Source organism: Perissodus microlepis, chromosome 6 (assembly GCF_051167445.1).
Source record: "Perissodus microlepis isolate ML-2025 ecotype Zambia chromosome 6, ASM5116744v1, whole genome shotgun sequence".
NCBI lineage: Eukaryota > Metazoa > Chordata > Actinopteri > Cichliformes > Cichlidae > Perissodus > Perissodus microlepis.
This window is the reverse complement of record NC_140466.1, coordinates 28,738,307-28,759,133: the sequence shown is the minus strand read 5'-3', so window position 1 is coordinate 28,759,133 and position 20,827 is coordinate 28,738,307. Positions and strand designations below refer to the sequence as shown.

Sequence of the window (20,827 nt, the reverse complement as noted above, 5' to 3'; positions counted from 1 at the left end):
CTTTAAAACAATCAGTAACATGAATACATCCACATCAGTTATATATTTATACTGATCACTAACAGTGGTGAACCTGTAAGGGATCTGTGTTCAAGCTGCAAAGTGAAGGGCTGTGAGTGCAGGTCTGCTAAAGGAGGATCTCATACTATGCTCACTGATTCTCTATCTGACATTTTTGCTCTGTAACATTCGCATGAGCAGTCTGCTAGAGGTCATTTTGTAGAACTTTGGCAGTGTTCCTCCTTTTACTTCTTCCACAAACCAGTCCAGCTGCTGGGTTGATGACCTTCTACAGCTCTATCTAGGTATGCTTGTGTATTTGCTAATCTCCTGGTACTCCTTCATGCTTTTTAGTCTGTGTTGTGAAACATGGCAAATTTTGTGATGGCACATATGGAGCACATACCTTCCTGGAGGAGCTGGACTCTCTGCGCAACCTAAATTGGCTGCAAGTACTGTCTTATGTTACCAGCAGTAACAAGGACACGAACAAAGATCAAAACTAGAGCAAAAAGTCAGTCAGGAGCGATAAGGAGAGAGCAATGATCTGCGGCCATCACCTGCAAAGTCACTTCCTTTTTGGGGGAATTGTCTTGGTGTTGCCTCTCCAGGTCACCTGGGCCCTGTACTGACAGGGAAGTTCATAATACCTGGGTCTCTTTTCCCCATCGGGATTCTCTCACCCTAACAACAGCAGTCAGCATATAGGTTGAAGTCCCACGGTTTATTGATGTTGGCAGCATCTGATAAATCACATAATTTATGCATACTGAAAGTAACCTGCTATGAGAGGACAGAGTGCAGTAGCTGTGTATTAAAAGTGTTTAATGAATGGGTTTGGCATTTGAATATATCATTAAGGTCTATTTGATCCCAGGAAAGAAAGGAAGGAAAGTGTTAGTAAACAGATTTACCAATATCACAATTCTGGTAAAATCTGACAGATTATTATTGAGTATTTAATTTAATACATGTTATCTTCAGTGGTGTTTGACTGTCAGAGAGGAAGTAAAGAGTACATAGCAAAACTGAATTTAAACATGGTCCCGTCCGAGCATAGAGGTCGGACAGGAGGGAAGACGAACATTTGATTGGTCAGAAGGTGGTGAGCTCATACCTCAAACCCAGGCTTAACACTGATGTTAACCTGAAGAAGTAGCTTACATGCTTTCTACTTCCTAAGTGACAAAGTTGAAGAGACTCGACCGAGTGACCAAGTGTTCCCTTCATTTTTAGGAGCAATGTATTAACAAGATGATGATTTTCACCTTAATTAGACTGTTTTCTCTCTATGCGGGAGGCGGCGGTAATGCAACTCGAAGCTGTTACACAGCCGCAAAAAACAGAAGAAAGAAACAGCAGCAGAGGAAGCGACGCTATCACATCCGGTGACGCAGAAATTTCAGTCGCCAGGCGCGAAGGAAAGCGTACTTCGGCTTAGACACAAACAGTAAAACAGAACAAGGTAAGAAAACTATGGTTTACGGTACTGACGCGGTCATTTATGTGGTTTACGTTACACGTTCGCCTGCAACTAATAAAGCGCGAGGTCGACTTTTTTTTCTACGCGTTTCTAAAGGTGTAAAAATAAATAACTGTCCTCTTAAAAGTAAGAAAACCGTACTGTCCCTTTGTTAGGCCTGGCTGGAACAGTTCATGCTGCAGAATGACACAGTGTTATTGAGAAAGTATGACCTCTAAAGTTTAGATTCACAACAAAGCACACAGCTGAGCCTGTGGGCTAGCAGCCTTGGTGCATGACTGCAGGGTTAAGTCTACATTCATGCACGCATTTCATACTGCAGGTCTGCATCTGTGAACTAACTCATGGTTGGTTTTCCTTTTTCTGTTTCTTTTTTTTTTTTTTTTTAACCAGGCATTTCTGATGTGCACGCCAGCAGACAGTGGAGATATAATCATCCTGAGTAGTGATGATGACGATGATCATAAGGATGACAGAGACATGTCCTGCCTCATCGTGGAGGTGGTGGATGTGAAGGAAAAAGGTGACAGCGGTTTTAATTTGTTTGCTCCATGTGTTTGTGGATGATCTTATGACTAATCACTAACAGCCTCTGTGTTCCAGACTGCGTGTCCTCTCCCAGCACTCTGGAGGAAGACCTGGTCGTGACCTTCTCCCGCCACGCTGATGTGCTACCTCATGCTCGCTACGACTGTCCCATACACCCTTTTACGTGAGATACAATTTGAAATGACCATCAGTGCTCTTTACCCCCGTCTTACTGTGTCAGGTGCTCACACTGCTTTTCTTTGGCACGCTCAGGCCTACAGAGTTGGAGACTAACATGCCAGTAGACAGTAACCAGCTCATTTGTGATCAGTGCTTCTGCTACATCTGCGATAAGCTGGCATCATTGGTAGGTGTTAATGTTAACAGGACAAAATGTATCTGACCAGCAGTTTGGAGGGTTCACCAAACTGTATTCAGGGTTTTTTTTGCTTGTTTGTTTTGTCTCTTTGCTCTTGCCTACTCAAAAATTAAATAAATACATACTTTGTTTTTGTTTTTTTAATAACAGTGTATCAAGAAACAGTATAGGGGGAAATAAAGAATTAAACATTTTTTTGTAGTGTTATCAGCTCATTTTTAAGCTAATTTTGAATACAGGTCCTCTTCCACTTCTCTTACTTGTGGTGTGCCATAAGGTTCTGTACTGGGCTCTTATTGTTTCCGTTGTATCTGCTCCCTCTTCAGCACATTTTGGGCACCTTTAACGACATGACTGTCATCGCTGCTATCTGCTATGCTGATGACCTTCAGTTATACATCTCTTTTTAAGCTACAGATCCTGAATGGGTCTATGAAGAGTTGGATGGCAAACAGCTTTCTCCAATTTAATGAGGAAGTCCTTGTTTATGCCCCTGACTTATTTTTGCCTAAGGAAATGGAAGCTCTTGGTCCCCTTGCCTTGTTTGCTAAATTTCTATCAGGATTTGACATGAACATCACTTTGAGTGTTCATGTCTGATCTGTGGTTCACGCTTGTTTTTATCACTAAAGACATATTGTCAAGTCCCATTGTGTCACACTCTGACCTGGAAATTGTTATTTATGCATTTATTTCTTTACCCCTGGATTGCTGTAATTCATTGTTGTCTAAGTAAACACAACTCCCTGGCATGTCTGAAGGTTGGTCAGAGTGCTAAGTCTTCCAAGAGCTCTCATGGCACACTGTTGCTGACCCAGCTATGTCAGTGAAGTTTTACATCTGTATGTCCCCAGCAGGCCCTTGAAGTCATGGGGAGGTCTCTTACGAAATAGTGATTGATGTGCTTTTCTCGCTGGTTTTTCAGTGTGAAATGTGGTGCGTGAGCGGCATTTGTCACTGCAACAGCCACAAGAGGAGCGCCTTCTGGAGCAACCTCAGAAACCATAAGCTGCTGGGAGGACTGACTGCTTTCAACCTCACCCTGTCAGAAATGGACTCGCACCTCCGACAAGCAGGTGCAAACATAAAATTCATGCGAGGAGACACTCGAGATGAACCTCTTGTACTGTGACTTTAAATATATCTTACTAATGTATTTATTTATTTTCACTTCATGTCCAGTGACGTTGCTGCAGCAGTTCAGAGAAGAGCTCTCTGCGCTCTACTCGTCCTACATGAAAGGCGAGGCACTAAAGGAATATGGTCTGAGCCAAGAGAACCAACAAGGCTTCATCTACAAGTATGTTTCATAACACTCAGATTTTGATTTCTATATTGCAATGATTAGGAGCCACATCTGGACCAATTACACATCCATAGCTGTAAGAGATTCCCAATATGTCTATAAATATGTGGAGCATTTACATTGATTATTCAGGTCAGTGTTTTTACACTGTCTACGGAATGGGCATGGTCATAGCTGTCCGCTGTCTCTACCCTCTGCCTTTGCTGCACTGCCGCCACCACCTTCAACATGGAACTTCATCACTTTCCCCAAGTCAGACTTTTTAAGGCTTTTTAAGCTTCTTGAGCTTGCAGGTATACATCAAGCAGCTGGCTCGTAAATCACTTAATGCTCTGCTTTGATGTACAGTCCAGTTCACAATAATAAATAAAAAAATAATAATTATTTAGACATTTGACAGAAGGCCAACATTGAAGTGTGAACCACTGTCGTGGATCACCTTGTTCAGCACTTCCTTCTGGTCATTGGTCAGAGCATCACATGTCATGAGCTCCATCAGGTGTAGGAGGTCTTTCTAATCTGGTTGGTACAGTTTTTTGTGAAACCCATGCAAAGAAGAAGAAAGTAGCCATCAGTGGTCTTTATATTCACTTGGGCTTGAATTGTGGTCAATTCAATAAACTTTAGTTATATAGTGTCAAATTACAGCAACAAGTGCCTCACAAGTGATTTGGATTGTAAGGTAAAGATCCTACAGTTAGCCGACCCCTCACAAGCCAAGTACTTGGTGACAGTGTGAAGGGAAAAACTTACACTGCAGGAGAAACCTGCAGCAAAACAGAGCTCAGGAAGGGGCAGCTAACTGCTGGGACCGGTTGGGGGCAAGTCTGCCATATCTTGTTACGGATCAGGTCCATGCCTGGAAGTTGCTGTGACAATTTTTGCCTTGAACATTCCCAGTAATGAGCTTAAACTTGTGGAAAGACCAGCTATTCATCCTACAGATCGCCAAGGCTCACCTCAAAAACATGTCCCTTTAGACCATCTGAGGTCATTTTGGTTCCCTGAGTCCTGGTGACCAATATTGTTTAACACAGCTGATGCCTTAACATCAGCCATTCTTGGAGAAAGGGTGCACGCTTTTCTTTGCTTTTAGTGACGTATTTGGAGATAGTGTTATAAAAGCTTCAGTTTCTTTTCATAGGACTGCCTGGTTGTAAATCTGTGATTTTATATTTTTAATTATTTTTTAAAAATTATTTCTTTATTTATTGCTTGTTCTGTTCATGCATTACTGACTTCTCCTCTAAACTGTAGACACGCTGATTGTGATCTGCTGTAAGTAATTATTTAAAATGATATAAAATTGAAAAAGTCTGACGTAACGTTTCAGTAAGGTCAGCTGTTAATTTTAGCAGTGCAGTGCTGGAACGAGTCCACACACTTGTATATTAAGACGTCTCTTTAACTTTCCTTTGTTTTTTGTTGTGTTTGTTCCAGTTACTCACCGGTGTTTGAGTTTGTGTCCTCGTTCCTGAACCAGGCAGATCAACAGGACAGCAGAGCGGCAGTCATCATGAGCCTGGGGGCTGCTGAGGACTTTATTAGACATTTCCATTTCTCAGGGTACTTATTGCAGCATTTCCGCTTCTACACGCATTCCTTTTTTCTTCATTTTCAAATGTTTTTCAATATTTTTTATTCCATTTACAGGGGTTTCATCTTGGCTTCTCCAATGGCTAATGTTGATACAGCTAAAACGATGTTACTGCAGAGGTAAATGCATGCACGTTCACTTCTTGTGTTATACCTGTAGCTCATTCACCTGGATATTCATCTTCTACTTGTGTTTGTGTGTGCTTACCAGGGTAATAGCATTGGTACAGAGACAGATGGTGATGGCTAATTTTACTCCAGATTTCATTAACAAACTACAGGATTTTTGCAAGAAACTGCATTTCCCAGCTGAGCTGAGGAACATGAAAAACAGGTGTGCTCGCCTTTTAACCTCCAGGGTTACCTGTTACATGTATATGTTGTTGCTATAACTTGATGTTTGTGTGCTCCAGCCTGTGTGTTCGCCCCTGGAACGACGTCCTGCTCGTGTCTGTGATGAAGGGGCAGAACGTGTCAGGCGTGCGTAAGGACAAAGGCAAGAAAGACGTCCTGGCTGAACAGATTTCTGTGATTCTGCTGAGGACGGAGCTACTGCAGCGTCAGCGCAGGTTCGTATACGTGAACTCATCCACTTTGCTGTGTGTAGACAGCTGTTTAACTGTGTTGTTTCTGTCTGCAGGTACAGAGAACTGTGTCGATATCTACGAGTCGTCCAGACAGACGACACCGCACAGTGAGTACATGCACATGTTCCTCTGTTTTACTTTCCAGCAAAGTGCATTTTGTGTTATTCAGTCTATGCATAGTTTATTTATTTTAGTTTATTTAGTCCTCTTTTTGTTTCAGGGTAACGAAGACGGGTCAATTTTTTTTTTCAAATTACATCAGTGTTGAAAAATAATTGATTTTGAGATTGATTCATCTTTAAATATCAATATGGATTTGTCTTGTGCTAATTTAAATTCTGTTTCTTTCTGAATTGCTTCAGAGTTTTTGTGCTGTAACTTGAGTATACTTCTTCTACTACTGATGATAAGAATCTTAATAACCCCATGTTTGCCTACTGGTGGTGGTCAGAGGGCATAAAACATAACCAGCACTGAGTGGTGTTTTGGGGGTGAGATGAGGACCAGGCTTGACTATTTGTCGGCACTTTGTAAGAAAATCCTTGATCCAGGTGCAGGCGAGAGTGAGACAGTTTCCTGGATCAGGATATCAGTGTCGTAGGTTTAACGTGTTTTGTTCTACATTTACAAAGTAAAAACTATAAGCCGATCACCCCCACGCCACGGCCATTAGGAAGAGGGGAGGTTTGAGGCACTTGCTTCACATTTTCAATCTTCTTCTTCCAGTCTAGGATGGATAATCCATTTTTAATTAAAAAAGGGGAAAACTGTAGCTCTTCCATATTTCATAGTTTAAAACCCCATCTGGAGTTCATTAATTTGTTAAATATAGGTTCAGAAATGACTGTCAATCTGCAGTTACCATCTATAGAGAAACTAAAATCTCAACTCAAACATTTAAATATTTAGACACCAGCAGTGACATGTTGCTGACTTGCTGCATTGGATTTGTTTCTCTGTCAGGTTTCAGCAGATACAAGACCTCATCCCCTACTTCATGTGCATAGCTGGAGACTTTTCATCAGCTCTCACAAGTTTGTTCCCCTCGGTGAATGCTCCCGCTTCCCACTTTACTCCGGACCTCTTCCTCTTTTATCTCAAAGTCTTTGAAACAGCGACTGCACCAAAGCTGACACCAGTCAGTAAACCGGGAGAGCTCTGCTGTGCTGGTGCAGCGTGGGAGTCTATTGAAGGTCCAGCAGAGATGTTTTGTTTTTTTGGGGGGGGGGGTTGTACCAAGTTCAGAACTGACCCAAGTCAGTTTTGTGCTTGTGTCTGATTTTTCTTAGTGTTACTAATCACTCCACCACATTCCCAGCTTCAACTGTGCATCCACGTACACCTCAATAGAGATGTCGCACGCACAATAATGTCATGTGATCGCAGCTACAGCCCCTTAAAGTTATACTAACTGTGACCTCTGTGCTTGCTTCTGTATGACCGCCTCCTGTGAATCAGGTCACATGGGAATCTGATTTTGGCCACATAATTGCATCATTAATATGAACAGTTCAACAAAAAAAATCAACGCAAAATATCCAAATGAAGCAATGAGGTTTGCAGTGTAAACGTAGCGTCAGGATAAGATTTAGTATAAAACAAGGATTGATAAGAAATCTGATTCCCCTCTGTGTGTAGATGCTGTGCCGCTGAAACGTCATGAGCTGGTGAGGTTTGCTCTCAGGGCTCAGGGATGCTGCAGTGCTGTATATGCTGATGTAAGTTAAAAGCTCCTCATTCAAGTCTGAAAAATGTTTTTGTCTCTAGATATCTGCCATCTTTATTTCTTGGTTTAGGTACATTTTATACTTGTTAAAACCTTGTCTAGTATGTCCCATGTCTGACTGCATGTCTAATACTCCTCTGATCCAGTCTCTGTGTTGGACCAGTTTGCTCACGATTGTCAACAAGCCTTGCGGTTCACTCACTGCTTTACCCATGCCCAGTTTGCAGTTTCTGCAGGTGTGTACTTCTTGATTGTTAGAGTTAGACTTGCAGCTTTCTCCATGTTTCTCTGCTTTGTTTCATTCTGTATTTTGTCTCCTCAATGTCTGAATGATGAAGGAAGCGCGGGATGTTGTGAAAGGGATATTGCTTGATCAGAAGGGCTCCAATATGCAGATCCCACGATCCTTGCATGAGGTCAGTGCATTAACACTTACACTTCAGTGTTTAGAATTTGCGAGAAGTAAACAGTCCAATGTGTTCACAGGTGTATCCAGATCAGGCCTTGCTCCTGTTGGTGACGGAAGCTTTGAGCCAAAGAATCGTCGATTCCGTTTTGTATCCGATCCTACCTGTGCTCAACACCTTTCAGGTAGCCAACTCTTGCTTTCCTTCCATAGACGCCACGCCACTGTTTGTGCTTTCACATACTTAAGCTATATCATGTAAAGGGCTCTATTGGCACACGCAACAATAACGGTGCTATAATTTTGTGTAACTATGACAGTTTGAGTGTCTCTTGCATCTTTGTCTCGCTAAAGAAATAATTAAAGGTACTTTTCGCGGCTCCCTTATTTCCCAAGGCGTCGCCACAGCGGATGGATCTGCATCTTTTCATTTGGCACTGGATGTCCTTCCTTTTTTTTCCCTTTTCCCCCCTCAAATTACAAAACAACAGACGTGCATAACAAATAAGACAAGTACAGTATAAAGAAACATGGAAAAGCTTGGTGATCTGATTGTTTTAGAGAATCACTCTCAGCCTCACTCTTCTCAAATTGATTACAGGTCATTTTTTATTTATATAGCACCAAATCACAGGAATAGTCACCTCCTGCTATGATTTATTGGAAGGTAATACAGATGACCCAACCAATTGGTAACAGTGGGGAGGAAAACCTACCTTTTAAGACTTGGGGGGGGAACAAAACAAAAGACACACTGTGGAAGAGTCATAAAATCCACGTGTCTTCGGTTATTGGAGCCACACACTGTTTTCCCTCAGTTACTTTGATCTACAATTTTGTAGCTGCTCTCTAAAGAAATGTTTAAGATCCAGCTCTTCACTCAAGTCTCATCTGTGATGGAAACCACCTGTGACAGGTCAGATTAACACACCAGTAATGGATAAATAACTCTCCAAATTAATAAAAGCAGCTGAAGTTTAGTGTGTAGTTTCCAGCTGTTCACAGAAGTCTTTCTTCTGACATTATTACACTTAGGATGCAGGATGCTTTCTCTTAGGTGAGAGTGTTACTCGCAGTTAAACATATGACACCACAACTTTAAAATTGTATGCTTTGTCTGTTTGTTTGGGGTCACTATTGACTGAAAAGATTCTATAATTTCACACTTTGAATTCTCGGGGGCTGTGCTGTTGTTTGTTGTTTAATCAGCTTTCTTGTGTTGCAGGAGAATTCATGGGCCTTTAGGTGGCTTTGTGAAAGGTTTTCCTCCAGTGAAGAACATCTGAAAAGATTCTTTCAGGCGATTGCACAGGAGAGGGAAAACAGCAGGTATGTGAACAAGTCTTGAGATAAACCACTACAAATCTCAGCATCCTTTAGCTAATCAAATTAACTTCCAGAAACAGAAAAGCTTTGATTTAATACAATCCCAGTTCCCCAAAAAAGTTTGTGTGCGTTAAATGTAAATATAAAAATGGAGTGTGATGTCAAGTGGCTTTATTGTCATTCCAACCATGTGCAGTTGTGCAGTACACAATGAAACGAGACAACGTTCCTCCAAGACCGTGGTGCTACATATGACATAGAACAGATAATCAACACAGGACTACGTAAAGTGCAGTGTGCAAAAACAAAGACAGTGCAACACCAGACAGAACGATACAGACACAACAGTACAATAGAAATGTGCAAAAAGTAACTTGGTGTATGAATGTGTGTGATTCTGCAGATAAGTGCTTGGTATTGACGTGTATGAAGGTATGCATGTGTGTCAGTCCAGTTACTGAGTGTTCAGGAGTCTGACAGCTTGGGAAGAAACTGTCTCACAGTCTGGCAGTGAGGGCCTGAATACTCCAGTACCTCTTGCCAGAAGGCAGCAGGGTGAAGAGTGTGTGTGCGGTTCCTCCACAATGCAAGTTGCTTTGCGGATGCAGCAGGTGCGATAAGTGTCTGCGACGGAGGGAAGAGAGGCTCTAAAAGCGTTAGAGCTACATATTTATACCGACTCATACATTACCTCAGCACAAGTGGGACAAGCAAGGACTTTTTAACTATGAAATATTGTCTGATAAAGGATTTTTTTTTAAAATTCTAACAGCCATGTGATCATTTCAGCACTGCACGTGTGTCTGACTGAATCTCATTGTCATTACTTTTCTTGTTCCAGTGCATCCTGATTGCACATACTTACCCCCTGCAGAGCTACAGAAGTCTTAAACACTGTTTACAGCACTGTTGCCTTCCACAAAGGGTTAAATACTGTGGAGAGTCGCCAGCGTCTTACAGATGTCCGACTGTACCTGCGTCCTCACACCAGTTCATGTTGGTACAATGCACATACTTCTGTTATTCACCATCTGATGACAAGAGAATTGATATTGATTCACCTTTTTAATGTTCGTAAAATGTTAATATGTTACAGTTATAAATAAAAAGACAGTTTTATGCATTAGATTGCTGAATCGCTGCTTGAATATAAAATGATTTTATTGTCTCCACAGCAAGATAAACAACAGTTGTTGCTCTGTCATTTTATAAAGGCACTTTATTGTTTCAAATCGTGTGCTGTATACAAAAAAAAAAAAAAAAAAAAAATCACGGTTGGATTAACGGGCTTTTATGGAGTTCTAGTTACCACAGTAACTGATGGTGTAATGTGTACTTTTATAGACAAAAGTAAGGATTTTTTTACAAAAACGTTATAATTTTTTAATTCTAAGGAAATCCGTGGTTCCTGGTGCAGAATTGAATCTGCGCCCACACTGGCACTACTACAGTGGAAAAGAGGTACCTGAACCATATCAATTAAAAAAAAAATTGTAAGTGCTATGGACTGTTTCTGCTTAATTTGAAAAAGGAAAAAAAAAAAATCCTACAAATTCATAATCGAGGGATAAAAAAGGTAATCTATCTGGTGTTCATGCAAGCTAACCAGTTTGGCATAATAATGCCAACACTATAAATCCATTATCAATTCAGCCAAGAAACATTAGTGATCAGTTCACTCCCTGGCTTCTCCAGCCTGCACATCAAATATCCTTGGGCAAGATACTAAACATTTGCCCCTGCTGCATCCCTCAGTGTTTGTGCAAATGTGTGACAAGGCTCCAGTATAGAAAAATGCGCTGATTTGAATGAGGCTTGCAGTAAAAAGCACCTGAGTACTCAGTGGTAAAGTGTTTTAAAAGTACACATACCTTTACACCACATACAGCTTTTACAAAACAGTGCACACTTCTCCACCAATGCTTCACTTGAGACTTTGGTGATGGGTGATTCAATGTAATGCACTACCTTTCTGTTTAACCTTTAGCAAGAACCCATTGACATCCAACAGACCTGCAGGTTTACTGCATGGGCCGCATTATCATTAATAGTCGTAGAATAATTATAGGCCGCCAGTTATTTGTGACTATCAGACATGCTAAATGCAGGGTGACAGGTTTTTACAAAGTAATGATGTAATGGACCTACATGTCATGTGGATGTCATGCTGTACTCTATAGTAAACAGTACTCTATAGAGGTTACAGGCTTGCTTACATTGCACAGTGTTCAGATAAGGCTCAGTTTTCTTAAATTACAAGTTCATGTGTCATTAAGTGATAAGGCTGCCAGCATGTGGAAGGGTTTTGGTGCCAAGTGAGGCACTAGTGCAACGATGTGACCTAAATCTATATTTAACACTGCACATAAAAACATTTTTTTTGTACCGAAATGTTCACAGCAGCAGTTGATCAAACCTAAAAATTAGAGAAACATTGAAACATTCAGGGTTTCTCTTTCTCCGTCTGGACACCTATGATGTCATTGTGTTTCTGTGCATTTGCACTGAGCTGTAAGCAAATCTTAACACTGGAGGTCCACGTCCCGCATACCGCTGTTTAATGAGATGAGACAGATAGCTCATCACTCTCAAATCACATTCGCTGTGGCAGAGTACTCGTTCACACCAGGAATCCTCTTCTGTGTTACCCTTCTCTTTAGCAACGCATAGATTTTTAAAAAGAGGTATAAAAGTGTGCACCAGTACGTGATTGACCAGCGCAGCAAGGCAGCTCTCCAGATGCTGCAGGTAGGTGATGCCCCGGGTGATACCAGTGTGAGGATTGGCCAGTCTGCTGAGAAGAGAACCAGAGTAAGACGGGCACCGCAGCGTCCTCTGGTCGAGGTCCAGCAGAGCCACATAACGACTGTAGCGACTCAGAGAAGGAAGGATGGTGGAAAAAGAAGCTGAGGATGATCTGGTGCAAGAAACCATGACATGGATGTGACATTAATAAATTTCATTTATGGCCTGAAGCTGAAGAAGAAAAAAATAAGCTGTAGCCTTCTACACATGTCAGTTTACTGTCATTTCGGATCAACTTGAAGATACCTAGACACATAAACTATGTGTTACATAAACAAGTAAACAATGAAAAGCATAAACCTCAGCTGCTCAGTTTGTAAAGGTGGTGACAGAACTTAATGTTTCCAGGTCTGACCAATAACTGCAGTCATTCGCCTTAAATGGCCACCTGATTAAAAGCGTTTATATACAGTTAAAGCACCCAACTTGACAGCAGACAAACATGTTTACAGTCTGGGACAAAAACTTTTTGGCTAATGTCCCCTCCTCGCTCATTACAACTGTAGGGAGGGTCATACTTTTTAAATTTCTCTATAAGATCTCCAGTTAAACTGTATTTGGTTTAAAGTCATGCATTATTAATGGTTTGGCCAATTTGAGGGCTAGTGGATATAAGCCATAGCTGCCTGCTAGCTCTAACTTTAGCTCAATGAACTGGACATCTCATCGGTATGAGGTTGCTGACTTTTAATTACCTTAATGTAGTTACGAAACAAACAAAAAAAAAAAAAAACAGGACTTGTAATGTATTTTAACAAGTCTGTACTCTGGTTTTGGCGAGTGAAATCTTAGTATTATTTTATTTATACGTTAGCAGGCATCTGGTTAGTGCTGACCAGTAACCTAGCATTAGCCACTAGCCACCCTGTTACCGAAATATTTACTGCCAACTCAAAAATGAATACATAAAAATAAACAAACAAAACAGCAGGATGGCAGATAGCCCTCACCTGTGCACTCCCATCAGTCTCCAGGTGAGCAGGTCAGTCAGCTGAAGGGGCGTGGTCAAACACATCTTCACAGCACTTCTATGAGGACCAGGAGCAGGCAGGAAGAGGGTCAGAGCATCCACCGTCTTCCTGACTAGGTTCTCATCTCCTCCGATGACAACCAGTGGCCGGCCACTCAGGAGACAGAACACTGCATGCTGGGAGAACGAGTTGTGCTTGATAAACCTGAGGGCTCTGAGTCCAGCCTTTCTCCTCCTCCTCTTATCCCAGCAGATGTTGCTGTGGATATTTTGAATGGGGGATGGGGGCTCTGAAGATTCAGTGAAACTGATGCTGCTGAGTGTTGACTCCTCATCAACACTCAGCAGCCTCAGGGGAGGGCGGGGGGAAGACCAGCGATCCACCTCGGCCATGTAGGAACCAGGTGCAAAGTTCGCATTGTCCTGGGGAATCAGCCGCACCTTCTGGTGAACCTCAGGTGAGGGCTTCATCGCTTCGTCAGCTGTGGAGTAATAACAATATTTTATATGTTTTAAAAAAACCACAGTAATCAGCTACTTTCCCTAGCAATTAAGCGCTTTATTAAATGATCAGCCGTTATAATTTTAAATTATGTCAGAAGAAAAAAAACAAAACAAAACTATAAATTTACACTAAGCCACGATTACAAATGCATATTTTCCACATTTTTAAAATAGCTTCTCATTAATTTCTGTGTTGCTGCAGATTTTATTTAAAACGGATAAAAACCATACCGACAAAGTGAATATATGTTTTTCATAGTTTTATAGCATGGATGTAATAACGAGAGCTTGAGAAATGAATAGTTGTACAACGTGTTACCTTGCAGTAGTTTGGAGGTCTTCTCTTTACTATTGTCTTTGCAAAACTGATTCATCTTTATGGCGCCTGGCTGCTCTTTGATCATGATGTCATCAGTAACCATTGTTTGCTCCAAAGGCTCTTCACTTTCAACGCAACACTGATCTTCCTCATCAGGCCCATCATTTTCATCCTCGCCTACTGCAGCAGGTGCATTCAGTGTCTCTTCCTCTTGGAGGACTTTGTAAGACTTATCCTCCATCTGTGGTTCTTCTTCATTCTCAAAGCCGTTGCTCAGAGGCTGCAGCTCTGCTTCCTCCTCTGTGATGGCGGTGAGGTCTTCGGTAAGGATGGATTCTGTGGTGCTGAGCACTTCAATGCTGTCCTCGCTGTTGGCACGCTTTGCATAAGCTCGCGGGCGTCTGATGCCAGTGTCTACTGCTGCACGCCTGCTGCAACTCTCTGTCATTCCGACTGGTGTGTCTGTGGAAGAGAAAGGTTTTTGTTTCATTTTTTATTTTAAAATAAGCATTTAATCTGGCTAGATATGTAATGAAAAGCCGAAAGACTTTTTTTTCATTGATATTTCTTTAAACCATCATTTGTTCTTTAAATCCCAGACATCCACACAGGAGCAGAGGATCAAATGTTTGGTATGCATGTGTGGTTTTTAATTAATATAAGACAAAATCAAACATGTCAGAGTTTATTGAAAGCCACCCAGTGGACCCGATTAGACCTTTAGGTGGGCCGGTTCTGATATATTTGGCACTCTTGATCAACAACCAAGACACTATTTGTTTTTTTTGTTCTTATATGAATTGACTAACAAAAATACCCAATCCGCCAAACATTTATTTGAGAAATGTTTCCACACTGCCGTACCTCTGCTGTCGGCGACATGCTGCGTCATGTACGACTTCTCAGTTCCGAGCACTTCGATGCTGTCACTGCTGCTTACACTCCCCGTCATCTCTGTGCCAGGACCAGGCCCAGGGGTCAGTGTATGTGCTTCTGCTGCCTCCAGTTTGATTGGGATCTCCTCCACACAGGAGAAGAACGACTCCATGCTTGGTGGTTCTGGCTGAAACGCCCCGCCAGTCCTCTTACTCCCCGTGTCCTTCGGCAGCTCCACCTCAGTGCCCTCTTCATCAGCATCGTCCGGGCTCCATAGCTCAAACAGGAAGTTGGTGAGCGTTAGTCTCCTGGACAATGATTGTGTAGCATAAGTAGTTCGCAGGACACTTCTGTCACCACGGAGACGTCGCTCTGTGTCTTTGAGCCGGTCCGTCGTAAGAGACAGGTAGTATTCGTTGCAAAGCTCCTCCAGTGGCTTCAGGTGGTGCTCTGACTTGCAGGAGATGGAGGAGGGGGTGGAGAACGAGAAGCATGGCTCAAAAGGTGCCAACAGCAATGGATCTGTGAGAGAGGTGGCTGGGTCATAGGGCAAGAAGTCGGGCTGTTTGAGCTTCCTGTTTGGGTAAGATGCGACCTGACGAAGGAGCTCTCTGTGATTTAAGACTGAAAGCTCCACAGCTTCGAGCTCGTCACTTTCTCCTTCAGATTCTGTCAACCCATTTACCGTTGTCTGACGTTCTGCGTCCTTACGAAGGGTCAGCCGTCTGTACCTGAAACACAGGGAGTAACATGTGGTGAGCAGCCCTTAATTAACTAACAGTGGTGTCACAGTTTCAAGGCTGCCATGAACTACAAACTTCTGGAAAAAGCTAAATTTCTTGAGAAGACGAGCCACAATCTTAGCCAAAATAATCTTCTGTTTCAAGCACCCCGCAGGCTTTCAAGTGGGGTGCTTGAATCTGTTTGTATCAGAGATTATAAAAAGTCCAAAATAAATTCAAGCTTGCGCAGCTGAATTTTGTTTTTTAAAGTCATTAGATATTTTTGCTGTACAATCATCCACCCTGAAAAAAGAACAGTTCAAAGAAACCATTAAAAGTTCAAAATTACCATGACAACCATGCCCAAGATACTTCTGAGTCTACATTTCTGAATACACACTTATGTGGGTTTATACATGTTTTTTAAAACATAAAAGCATCCCTGAGATTTGATGACTGAAGAGCTGTGTTATAAGCAAGTGAGTGGATTTGTGTAAAAGTAAAAGATCCTACATTAAAAATCCATTTGATTTTTAGCTGGGGGATGCAGTTCTTTTAACAAAAAGAAGGTTAAAGTTAGCAAAAGGTTATCAGGGAAGGCGGGGCCTAATGTTAGACCTGCTAACCAACCCTGCACATTATAAGTCATTACTAGTGGAAGGTGGTATCCAGCTCCTTCCTCTTTCAGGTTAGGGTTAGGCTTGAGGCTAGGAATTCAAAGTTACAGTGAAATTATCACTAAATGCAGATGTGCCAAATAAACAAGAGGCCACACAGGAGGATCTGAAAAATAAGAAGCATCCTGTTTGATAAATGAAGTGATGCTTGAGCTTGTGACTGCTTCCTCTTTAACAGCTTCCCCTTTTCACCACTGAGATAGAAATTGAAGCATTTTCACTCTCTTCAGGCCGTCTTCATTATTCCTTCCAATTTATGCTCTTAATCTGCTCAAATTAAAGATATTTAGAAGTAAGTGGCTTGGATATTTTAGTACAAACAGTTTTGCACAGAACCGTCCAATTTAATCAAAGTAAAAAGTGCTGCTCTTACTCGAGCTCCTGTAGTTTTCTCTGCAGCTCAATAGAAAATGCTTGTCTGTTTCCCGTCTTGAGGCTTTCAGCTGCCTCAGAGAAGCGTGTCGATAGCTCAGAAAAGTTCTCCATCAGCTTCACCTGGTCCGAGCACACGTAGGCCATGCAGAAAGGGCGCACCATCCCCCGAGCCTCCAGGTCGTACAGCGTCAGGTGATGAACATATGCAAACGCATCCTCTGCTGAATCTCCCAGGATTACTTTGGAGTCCTCGCTGAAGTTGAGTCGGGGGCCGGGAGAGGATGGAGGGGTGTGGCCGGGGCCAGACGCTTGGTAATCCACAGACATGATGCGAACAGAGAAGTGGTTGAGGTCAAATGACCCGAGGACTCTGGAGTCCTCTGGTATTGTCAGCACAGGGGATGGACCCACCTGGAGACACAGAGCAGGGGGTTTGCAGAGATGTAATCAAATTAGTCACTAATCATCTGGCTTTAATTTTAGATTTGTGGATTTATTTAGGTAGTCCAAAATCACAAACTTGATTCAGGGGCTTTTACCACATATGGAGCATACCACACCCTCTGTTTATAGAGCCTTAAATAAGATGAAGAAAATGTCTACAGAAAAGCCATTCACAGTCATGAGAAAAACTCAACACACCCCATGACTTAATAGCTTGTAGAACCGTCTTTAGCAGCAATAACATGAAGTAATTATTTCCTCTATGACTTTATCAGTCCCTCAAATCATTATGCAGGAATTTTGTTCCGCTCTTCTTAACAGCATTACTTCAGTTCATTGAGAATTTCAGGCATTTGTTTCTGCATAGCTATGTGAGGTCCCATCACAGATTTCGATTGACGTGCACACTTTGACTGAGCCATTGAAACAGCTTGATTTTTTTCTCTTTTTTATTCGTTCTGTTGTAGATTTGCAGCTGTGCTTGGGATTATCGGCCTGTAGCACGATCTAGTTTGCACCAAGCTTTAGCTTTTAGACAACAGCCTCACATTTGACTCTAGAATTCCTTGATATACAGAAGAGTTCATGGGCATCTCAATGACTGTAAAGAGTCCAGGTCCTGTGGCTGTGAAACAAACCTAAATCACCACCCCTCTACCACCGTGCTTAACAGTTAGTATGAGGTGTCCTGTGTTTGGTTTTCTCCAAAGATGGCGCTGTGCATTACGGTCAAACATCACCATCCTGATCTCATCTGTTCAAATTTCCAGAAGTCTTGCGTTTTGTTCAGATTAAAGCTAACAAACTTAACAAGCTCTGCTGCCATGTTCTCTTTAGAGAGAATAGCCTTTCTCCTGGCAAAGCTTCCAAACACGCAATACTTGTTGAGTCTTTTTCTAATTTTACTCTCGTGAGCTTTTAACATGCCTGAGGTGCACACTGCCGAACGTGTATCTGTATGATACCGCTGGGAGCAGACATCCTAAAATGTACTTGTTTACAAGGGGCGGCCTTATAAACAGAAGAAAGCCGTTTTCAGATGATTTTTATGCTTTTTCAGAAATAAAGAATGATGACAAAATTAAGACTAATATTACCATAAATGCTTAAACCTGGTTTCTCATTTGTTGTTTTTGTTTTAATATTATTTCTTTACTTGCCTTTGTGTATTTATGTCATGCCATGTGTTTTATTCATCCTTCATCACTGAACCCCAGCAACAATGTGGGAAGTTGCACTTGCTAATTTAATATTTGTAACTTTTTTGATTCGGCGTCCCTCTGTGTGAGAGGTGGCTCGTTTGCGTGACTGACTTGGAGAGTATTTCCTGTTAATCATTCAGTAGTTCTGTCTTGAAAAAAAGATCTTAATCTTAAAGAGACTTCCTGAATGAATAAACGTCAACTCACTATCTGCTGCAACACAGTGATGCATAAGTATCTAGAAAACAGCAGGAAATATATTGTTTGTATTGGAGTAAACATGGTTGCACTGTAGAGAATGCAGCCTGATTATATGTGTGTAACAAGTGATGCCGTGCTATTATAATACCTATGTACCTTAATGCAGATAAAGCAGGGTTATAAACCTAGGCCTGGATTGTCTTTAGCTTTCTTCTGGGAATTTATAAATGTACTTAAACTTTTTTTTTTTTTTTTTTTTACAAAATAATCTTTAGCAGATGGGTTTGCAATACTTCAACACCTATTGTTTCTGAAGGAGAATCAGTAAATATGGGGGTCCAACTTTGGCGTATCCCATTTGACACTTTACAAGCTCCATATTTGTATTATTTAACTGTAAAATAGCTTCACATAACAGTTCAAAATAATCTTTCATTATCCTACACTTGATGTAGCCCCTCAGCTCATACCATGATTGACTGATTGTACATAAGATGACCATATTAAAGCTACCCCTTCTCCAATGCCTCATACACCTTTATATCAAGCACACAGGGATTACCTGCAGGTGTACTGACCCCATTATTCGAAGCTTTTTTTTAGTGTTTATGAGAATCCACCCTGTTAAAACTATATAGACAGAAAATAACCCCCAAAAAACATGGGATCCCGTTTAAAACAAGTGCGATCACAGTAAGAAACCAGCAGTTTTTGTTTGAATGAAGCAAACACACCTGCTCTGAGAACTCAGCCACCAATATGAAGTCTCTGTGAAACTGTGCTGCTGTGCTCCAGGGATGAGAAGAGGGGAAGCGAGGGACAGAGAGCTCTTCAGGTAGACCCTGAGCCTCCTGCTCGTCTTCCTCTCCCCCAAAGCCTTCCGTGCTGGTGAAGGCCAGCAGGTCCGGTGACCCGATCATCTTGACTCGGTGAAGGGTCAGCTCCCAGGAGGGTATCAGCGAGTACCTTTGATCTACTCCGCAGGGGAGGAAGAGTAGGCTACGGGCTCAAACACCGCCATGTCCCGGTACCGCCCAGCCTACAGTCCGTGAGTCAGCTGTTCACACGGGACCCAACAACAACAACCGCTACCAAGGAGGCAAAAAAATAAATAAAAACAGTTGCGCAATTGTTTGTTGCAACAAAACTATAATGTTATTGAAAGTTAACCAGATTGAAACTTCAATGTGGGTCCTCCTAACCACTGCGTTTCAGCGCAAACAAGCGGCGTTTCCACAAACACGCAGCACAGAAAAGTCGACGGAGAAGCGAAAGTTCCCTGCGGGCTCAAGTCACACGGTTTGCTGACCTTCTCCCGGGATACGCGTTCCTCTTTTTCTCGCAATTAGCAAGCTAACTTTGAGTCTAAAACATGTGCCTCGCTGTCGCATATCTGACTTGTGCCTCTTTGCAAATATTTAACCTTGTGACGGGCAGCCGCAGGGAGAGACGCCGAGACGCTCCCGTTCCTTGAGACGTCAAAGTGGGTGCTTTTAATGTGAAGCCCGGCGGGAGGTCCGCACTGTAGCCAGACTCGATAATGAACACTTCCGGTCATTGGTTTCAACTCAAGAGGGCACCTACAGACAAATACAAGCTGCAAAATAAACTCATGTGTTCATGAAGCTTGTCATTATCGGTGTGTGCTACAGTGCTGATTTAACGCTCTGATCGTTTTAAAGCCTGAATTATATTATACTAACCAGTCATTTTATTTATCTGTTCAGTTTATTTTAATGGAAGCACACTTTTTTTTTAACTTTACATGTCTACACAATAATGCAGTGTCTTTTGTTGTATTGTCTACTGCATTTTTTTGTGTCTTTAATATTTGGCTGGTTTTAGCCAAATTTTTTCTAATTTTGTGTATTTGTCAAAGGACTTAAAGGTCTACATAAATAATGTTTATCACTATTATTACTCTAGTTAATTGCATCACACTACACCCAACACAAAACACGGCTGAATCTGAACAATAAAACTAAGACATTGCATTAGGTTTAGAAAATTATACGTAGAGATTAAAATAGAAGTCAGCTTGCTCATATTAGAAATACTACCTTAAAAACAGAGGATCGACACTTAATTTGACTGAAGTAGTTCAGCCTACAGAAACCTCATTAGAATATATTTGTTTTTTAATCCTATTAAGTTCAGTTTTTTTTTGGCACCAAATCTTAGAAACAGTTCCTACCACAGGACAAACCTAACAATCAGATGACCCCTTATGAACAAGCACTTGGCAACAGTGGAAAAGAAAACCTGCCTTTTAAAAGGAAGTTGCCAGTTAAAAACACAGCCTAGCTTTTTGCTGCATAACTAATGGAGAGTTGTTTCTCAATTTTATCAAAAAGTCCATATGAACCTGAAGTAAGTCTGTAGTTTGAAAGCAAAG

General features: G+C 41.7%; 2 protein-coding genes and 1 pseudogene across 5 annotated transcripts; 1 reads left to right on the top strand and 2 right to left on the bottom strand.

The window, feature by feature from the left end:
• Window positions 1-1,371: 1,371 nt before the first annotated feature.
• LOC146385866 (uncharacterized) lies at window positions 1,372-10,287 on the top strand. Of its 4 annotated transcripts, none has more exons than XM_084931856.1 (18): window positions 1,372-1,465; window positions 1,877-2,006; window positions 2,087-2,195; window positions 2,285-2,378; window positions 3,316-3,466; window positions 3,573-3,690; window positions 5,137-5,262; window positions 5,350-5,412; window positions 5,504-5,626; window positions 5,706-5,861; window positions 5,933-5,986; window positions 6,843-7,072; window positions 7,518-7,597; window positions 7,752-7,841; window positions 7,944-8,021; window positions 8,092-8,196; window positions 9,237-9,340; window positions 10,179-10,287. In XM_084931856.1, the coding sequence occupies exons 2-18, from the start codon at window positions 1,886-1,888 to the stop codon at window positions 10,186-10,188; spliced, it is 1,812 nt and encodes a 603-aa protein (XP_084787982.1). In that variant the 5' UTR covers window positions 1,372-1,465; window positions 1,877-1,885; the 3' UTR covers window positions 10,189-10,287. The 4 variants fall into 4 exon arrangements, with proteins under 4 accessions (XP_084787982.1, XP_084787984.1, XP_084787981.1 ...); XM_084931858.1 differs by lacking the exon at window positions 10,179-10,287 and adding an exon at window positions 8,854-8,927 and having other exon boundaries at window positions 9,237-9,297; XM_084931855.1 differs by lacking the exon at window positions 10,179-10,287 and having other exon boundaries at window positions 9,237-9,359.
• On the bottom strand, window positions 3,865-4,718 carry LOC146385867 (small ribosomal subunit protein eS1-like; annotated as a pseudogene).
• A 286-nt stretch (window positions 10,288-10,573) lies between the features above and the next one.
• smcr8b (Smith-Magenis syndrome chromosome region, candidate 8b) lies at window positions 10,574-20,036 on the bottom strand. Its single transcript, XM_084931854.1, has 6 exons — window positions 19,167-20,036; window positions 16,584-16,996; window positions 14,800-15,542; window positions 13,936-14,397; window positions 13,093-13,594; window positions 10,574-12,254 (listed from the first exon to the last, which is right to left on the bottom strand). The coding sequence occupies exons 1-6, from the start codon at window positions 19,350-19,352 to the stop codon at window positions 11,810-11,812; spliced, it is 2,751 nt and encodes a 916-aa protein (XP_084787980.1). The 5' UTR covers window positions 19,353-20,036; the 3' UTR covers window positions 10,574-11,809.
• Between the last annotated feature and the right edge of the window lie 791 nt (window positions 20,037-20,827).

What these genes read in the sequence shown, in the direction of transcription:
- LOC146385866 (XM_084931858.1), top strand. Translation starts at nt 1,886, where the DNA reads ATGTGCACGCCAGCAGACAGTGGAGATATAATCATCCTGAGTAGTGAT. An exon ending in CTCGCACCTCCGACAAGCAG is followed by an intron (nt 3,467 to 3,572) that starts GTGCAAACATAA and finishes CTTCATGTCCAG; the next exon opens with TGACGTTGCTGCAGCAGTTC. An exon ending in ATGGAAACCACCTGTGACAG is followed by an intron (nt 8,928 to 9,236) that starts GTCAGATTAACA and finishes CTTGTGTTGCAG; the next exon opens with GAGAATTCATGGGCCTTTAG.
- smcr8b (XM_084931854.1), bottom strand. Translation starts at nt 19,352, where the DNA reads ATGATCGGGTCACCGGACCTGCTGGCCTTCACCAGCACGGAAGGCTTT. An exon ending in AGAAAACTACAGGAGCTCGA is followed by an intron (nt 15,543 to 16,583) that starts GTAAGAGCAGCA and finishes CCTGTGTTTCAG; the next exon opens with GTACAGACGGCTGACCCTTC. An exon ending in AGACTGATGGGAGTGCACAG is followed by an intron (nt 12,255 to 13,092) that starts GTGAGGGCTATC and finishes TTCTTGCACCAG; the next exon opens with ATCATCCTCAGCTTCTTTTT.